Source organism: Vipera berus, assembly GCF_964194415.1.
Source record: "Vipera berus genome assembly, chromosome: 9".
NCBI lineage: Eukaryota > Metazoa > Chordata > Lepidosauria > Squamata > Viperidae > Vipera > Vipera berus.
The window spans coordinates 19,117,790-19,124,084 of record NC_138212.1 but is presented as its reverse complement, the minus strand read 5'-3'; the positions used below and the strand labels follow the sequence as shown (position 1 = coordinate 19,124,084).

The 6,295-nt window shown below is 40.9% G+C and overlaps 1 protein-coding gene across 1 annotated transcript in view; it reads right to left on the bottom strand.

Moving 5' to 3' along the window:
* CSMD2 (CUB and Sushi multiple domains 2) overlaps window positions 1–6,295 on the bottom strand; it is a gene marked incomplete at both ends in the record, with an annotated part of 651,882 nt that overhangs the window by 105,993 nt on the left and 539,594 nt on the right. Inside the window, one exon of the mRNA XM_081334380.1 lies at window positions 3,796–3,892. Within this exon, the coding sequence (XP_081190506.1) occupies window positions 3,796–3,892 (97 nt within the window). The remainder of the gene's footprint in view (window positions 1–3,795; window positions 3,893–6,295) is intronic.

The window sequence follows — 6,295 nt, the reverse complement described above, 5'->3', positions numbered from 1 at the left end:
TGACATGCTGGCTGGGAGAACTCTGGGAGTGAAGTCCACACAACTTCAAATTGCTCAGGTTGAGAAACAATGCCTCTAGATGAATTTTTTAAATTTTAAATGAACAATTTATATAATTGAAAGCTTTATCAAAATAACTGGGAAGCAGAGGAAAGCACCATCTGGTGGAATCTGACACTCAGGTAGGTGGGGTTCTTTCCCTATGAGCTAAAGGCAAATCAGCCTTGAATCCCTGGTTGGCAGAAAAAGGCCCAGAAGGTCCCTTCCCTAATCGTTCATATGATCTATTCAATAGTTTTGCAGAGTGGGCTTTAGCCTGGCAAGATTCCTGTCTATAGGGAAGAAACAATGAAGAAACTAGATTCTTGTGCATAGGTTTGAGCAATAAATCTCCCTGAATTGCAGCTTAATGTACGGTCGTGATCCTTTGTGTCTCACAGAGAAGGGGAACAATAGAAAACCAATCTGAGTAACTCACTGTGTCATTCTTGGTTCTTTGCGCCTAAGATACCATGTCTGATGCTTTCTTTTATATACCACTTACACTTTTCAGATACGTCACTTGCCTCTTCTTATACCACATTGTAGTCATGCAGTTTGCTAGCAGCTTCCCTTGCAGAGCAATATTTGTTATGATAAGCCACCCTTTTGTTCCCTGCCTACCTTGTTGTTGTTAGTTGCGAAGTCGTGTCCGACCCATCGCGACCCTATGGACAATGTTCCTCCAGGCCTTCCTGTCCTCTACCATCTTCTGGAGTCCATTTAAGCTCACACCTAATGCTTCAGTGACTCCATCCAGCCACCTCATTCTCTGTCGTCCCCTTCTTCTATTGCCCTCAATCTTTCCCAGCATTAGGCTCTTCTCCAGTGAGTCCTTCCTTCTCATTAGGTGGCCAAAGTATTTGAGTTTTAGCTTCAGGATCTGGCCTTCTAAAGAGCAGTCAGGGTTGATCTCCTCTAGGACTGACTGGTTTGATCGCCTTGCAGTCCAAGGGACTCGCAGGAGTCTTCTCCAGCACCATAGTTCAAAGGCATCAATTCTTTGGTGCTCAGCCTTTCGTATGGTCCAGCTTTCACTGCCATACATTGCAACTGGGAAGACCATAGCCTTGACTATACGCACTTTTGTTGACAGGGTGATGTCTCTGCTTTTTAGTGTGCTGTCTAGATTTGCCATGGCTTTCCTCCCCAGGAGCAAGTGTCTTTTAATTTCTTGGCTAGAGTCCCCATCTGCAGTGATCTTGGAGCCCAGGAAAATAAAATCTGTCACTACCTCCATTTCTTCCCCATCTATTTGCCAGGAATTGAGAGGGCCAGATGCCATGATCTTGGTTTTCTTAATGTTTAGTTTCAACCCAAGTTTTGCACTCTCCTTCTTCACTCGCAACAAGAGGCTCTTTAGTTCCTCTTCACTTTCTGCCATTAGAGTGGTATCATCTGCATATCTTAGGTTGTTGATGTTTCTTCCGGCATTCTTAAGTCCAACTTTTGATTCATCTAGCCCTGCCTTTCTCATGATGTGCTCTGCATATAAGTTAAATAGGCAAGGCGACAGTATACAGCCTTGCCGTACTCCTTTCCCAATTTTGAACCAATCAGTGGTTCCGTGTCCAGTTCTCACTGTTGCTTCTTGGCCCACATATAGGTTTCTCAAGAGACAAATAAGATGGTCTGGTATGCCCATCTCTTTAAGGACTTGCCACAGTTTGTTATGATCCACACAATCAAAGGCTTTAGCATAGTCAATGAAGCAGAAGTCGATGTTTTTCTGGAACTCTCTAGCTTTCTCCATGATCCAGCGTATGTTAGCAATTTGATGTCTAGTTCCTCTGCCTCTTCGAAATCCTGCCTGTACTTCTGGTAATTCTCGATCCACATACTGCTGGAGTCTAGCTTGTAGAATTTTAAGCATAACTTTACTAGCATGAGAAATGAGTGCAATGGTGCGATAGTTTGAACATTCTTTGGCACTGCCTTTCTTTGGAATTGGAATGTAAACTGATCTTTTCCAGTCCTGTGGCCACTGTTGAGTTTTCCAAATTTGCTGGCAAATTGAGTGTAGCACTTTTACTGCATCGTCTTTTAAGATTTTGAATAGCTCAGCTGGAATACTGTCACCTCCACTAGCTTTGTTGTTGCTCAGCTTTTCTAAGGCCCACTTCACTTCACATTCTAGGATGTCTGGCTCGAGGTCAGTGACCACCTCACTGTGATTATCAGGGACATTAAGCTCATTCTTGTATAGTTCTTCTGTGTAATTTTGCCACCTCTTCTTAATCTCTTCTGCCTCTGTTAGGTCCCTGCCATTTTGGTCCTTTATCATGCCCATTTTTGCATGAAACGTTCCCTTCATCTCTCCAATTTTCTTGAAAAGATCTCTGGTCCTCCCTATTCTATTGTTTTCTTCTATTTCTTTGCATTGTTCATTTAAGAAGGCATTCTTATCTCTTCTAGCTATTCTTTGGAATTCTGCATTTAATTGGGCATATCTTTCTCTTTCTCCCTTGCCTTTCACTTCCCTCCTTTCCTCAGCTATTTGCAAAGCTTCCTCAGACAGCCATTTTGCTTTCTTGCATTTCTTTTTCTTTGGGATGGTTTTGGTTGCTACCTGTTGTACAATGTTGCGAACCTCTGTCCATAGTTCTTCAGGCACTCTGTCTATCAGATCTAATTCTTTAAATCTATTTGTCACCTCTACTGTATATTCCCTGCCTACCTAGCAGTCTCTTATCTTTCTTGTTCACATATACGGACAAGGCTCTGCTCCATCCTGCAGGAATCTTCTTTTATTCAATACTTCCCGCTTCACAATTTCTTGCAAGCCAAGCAAGGAATTAGATATGTGCAAATGAATGGTCCTTCTAGGAGCAGCATGACATTGTTGTTTATATCTTCCACTGTCACACATGTGACTAACATGGCTGTAATGAGAGAAACAGCACCCCACCACCCAATATTTGTGGATGGTTGTCTGAAGCTAAATTATACTAAAACTAATAATCTCTCTCTCTCTCTCTCTCTCTCTCTCTCTCTCTCTCTCTCTCTCTCTCTCTCTCTCTCTCTCTCTCTCTCTCTCTCTCATCTCATCCAAGAATTAGAAATGTTATGGAACATGTGGCATGAAGACAAATATCTAATTCGATTGTGTGTGTAAACATTGACATCTCATGCATTAGTACAATTTCCATCTGAATTAGTACAATTATCATCTGAAGATTTTATGACTTTGTGAATTCTGGGAAATGAGGGTGAATGGGAGGCAGGGTCATCCGGTTTATCCATCCCAGACCTCCCTGTGATCCCTCTTCTTTCAAACTGATTGGTTTTAGAAGCTGAAGAACAGCAGTGGCAGTACAAAGAATGTTTTCTATCCTGTTATATTGGGCACAAATGATCAGGAACATGAAGCTTCAATTCAAAAAGGTTTATTGCTCAAGCCTAAGCACAAGACTCTAGCCAACTAAAGTTCAAATCTGAATCAGTGCCAGATAGGGGTCAGTGGAATTCAAGAGGGGTTGGACTTAGACCATTTGTGGCAATGTAAGGACTCTAAGCTGATGACACATTTAATTCCACCCCCAGCTCTTCCTGCTCTTCTTCTAAAGCTCTGGATACTGGATTCTTTTCTCTTGAGAAAACCACCTTTGAAGTCAACTCTAGTTTCAACCCCAAATGCCCTGCCCTTGATATTGATTGATTTGATTTGACATATGTAGCTGTCCATCTCACTTATGTGACTTTGGAAATAAATATCTAAGCAGTCACAGCCCTTTCTATGGTACCTTCAGATCTTACCTGAGAAGCTGCCCAACATGGTGGCTGTATTGTCCCCTCCATCAAAGACTTCCAGTGAATCCCAGTTCTGTTCTGTGACAAAACTGATCACTTGAATCTGGGAACAAAGAAAAGGCCAGAAGAGAGAGAGAGAAAAAAATGATGGTGATGATGATGAAAGTAACAATTCCTATTAGTATTACTACTGTTAGTAGTAACATTCAGAATGAAAGGTTACCAGTACTGCTAACAGTACCATTCAATATGCAAACAGTAAACCAAGTGTAGTTCAATTTTTGATGGTAGACTCACAAACTTTGCAAAACAAATTCTTTTCACACTTAATTTATCAGTGTAGAAATCTCAGTCTGTCCACTTTATAGGAAAGGGCTTTGAAATGCACTGAAGAACATCTTGAGGCCTCTTCTTTGATGCAGTTTTAATTAATATGGGGTTCCATGTTTCATTGCTAACCCCATGGCAACTGAGATCCTGCCTTTGAATACATATGAAATCTCTCTGCCATCAGATATGGCTTAAGTCTGGTAGATAAGATCCTCAGAATTATAATGCAGAGGCTAACTAATCTCTCACAGCATACCCCAAACCTCTGAAATCTGTCAGTTATGCTCTCTGGGAAATGTTCCCCCCCCCCAGTGAAACCCAGTTAGGGAACTCAGTTTCAGACAGGCCAATCTAAGAGGTGAAATCCTTAATCCTTGATATAATCTCTCATCATACACACTTTCTTCTTGCAATGGGGATTTTTTTTTTAGTGAAACGGCATGCTACATAAAACATTTTCCACTTAATTATGATATCTGCCCTTTAGCCAGGATGGCATTTGGGACAAATTATCCCATGGAAATGCAAAATGTGTTCTTCGCTGAAGGCAATAGAAAAAAAACCCAAACTGGGTTGTTTGGCAAGGTGGCAATAAATAACTGTTTCTAACATTTTCAGTTGTTTTCCTCCTTCATTTATCCTAAAGCCATTTTGTGAAAACTTTAACTCAAAACATAAACAAAACACAAAAGCCTGTAGAGTTCATCTCAACAAAATGCTAATAAACCCCCCCCCCCACACACACAGAGCCTTTACAAATTGCTCCGGAGTCTACACAATTATCCAGCTTGTTTGATAATATATTAATGGGTTTATATAGCAAAGATTTTTAAAAGGAAGATAAAAACTAATGTAAAGTAAGAAAAAGTGGGGGGGGGGAGAAAGAAAAAAGAAGGGCAAAAGTGCAAGAGTGGAAAAAAGAAAAAGAGAAAAGAAATAATTATCCAACTTATAATGAATCCCATATAATAGAATCCAAAGCTGGTTTTATTCTCCTTTGCATTCCTCTTTCCTCACTGTTTTTTGCAGAAGGTTTTTTTTTTGGGGGGGGGAACGGAGGGGGGAATTTTAAAGTTGTAATTCTAAGGCGATGTGCAGCATTTCAGCAATTGCAATGTATGTTTACTATCAGGGAGAATTGTTGCTTGGGAAATGAATAATTCATACAAAAAGTTCCAGCAAATGTACAGATTGTACAAAATCTCCTTGGTCAGATACAGCATACAATCCACTTCTCAGAATGCTTTTATTCTTACCAGCTCACCTGATTTGCCAAGATTAATTTGGAATACAAAACAGAAGTCGACGGAAGTCTAATACAATTCAGATGTTATATGCTCAGTTGGCCATTGTTAGAACACACTGGTTACGTTTACAGCAACACAGAGTTACAAGCAGCCATTTACCCCTTAGTTGCCCATGCTAAACTGTCAACTCAGCCCAAGTTGTTTGCAGAATTGTTGCAGTTATATGGGGATCCTAGCACATCTTTCTAAGGATCAGGGCTAATAATAATAATAATAATAATAATAATAATAATAATAATAATAATAATAATAATAATAATAATAATAATAATAATAATATCATCATCATCATCATCATCATCATCATCATCATCATCCTTTATTTTCAAAGTACAACATGTGTACATTGAGATTAGCTGAGCCTCTCCCCGTGCTCCCTCCCCCCAACACACAGTGACAACAAACCCTCCATCCTACCACACCATGTGAACCTACTACACCACACACCGGCCTCCCAAGTCAATTCTGCATAAGTTCACAGAGATTATATCCCATTCAAAAGCCTAACAGCCCATGGATAAAAGCTGTTTTTCAGCCTGTTGGTATGGCTGGCTATACTCCTGTATCTCCTACCGGATGGTAGGAGACTAAAGAGATACCGTCCAGGGTGTGAGTCATCCCTGAGAATCTTCCTCACTCTTCCAAGGCAACGAGCCCTGGCGATGTCATCCAGTGGTGTCAGGGGACAGCCCACAATGTCTTGTGCTGTGCTCACTACCCTCTGTAATACTTTCCTGTCCGCGGCTGTCAGACCAACATACCAAACCACAATACCATACGAGAGGACGCTCTCTATAGTAGACCGGTAAAAAGAGGGTCATTAGCCGTTGTTCTACCCTGTTCTTCCGCAAGACCCTAAGAAAGTGAAG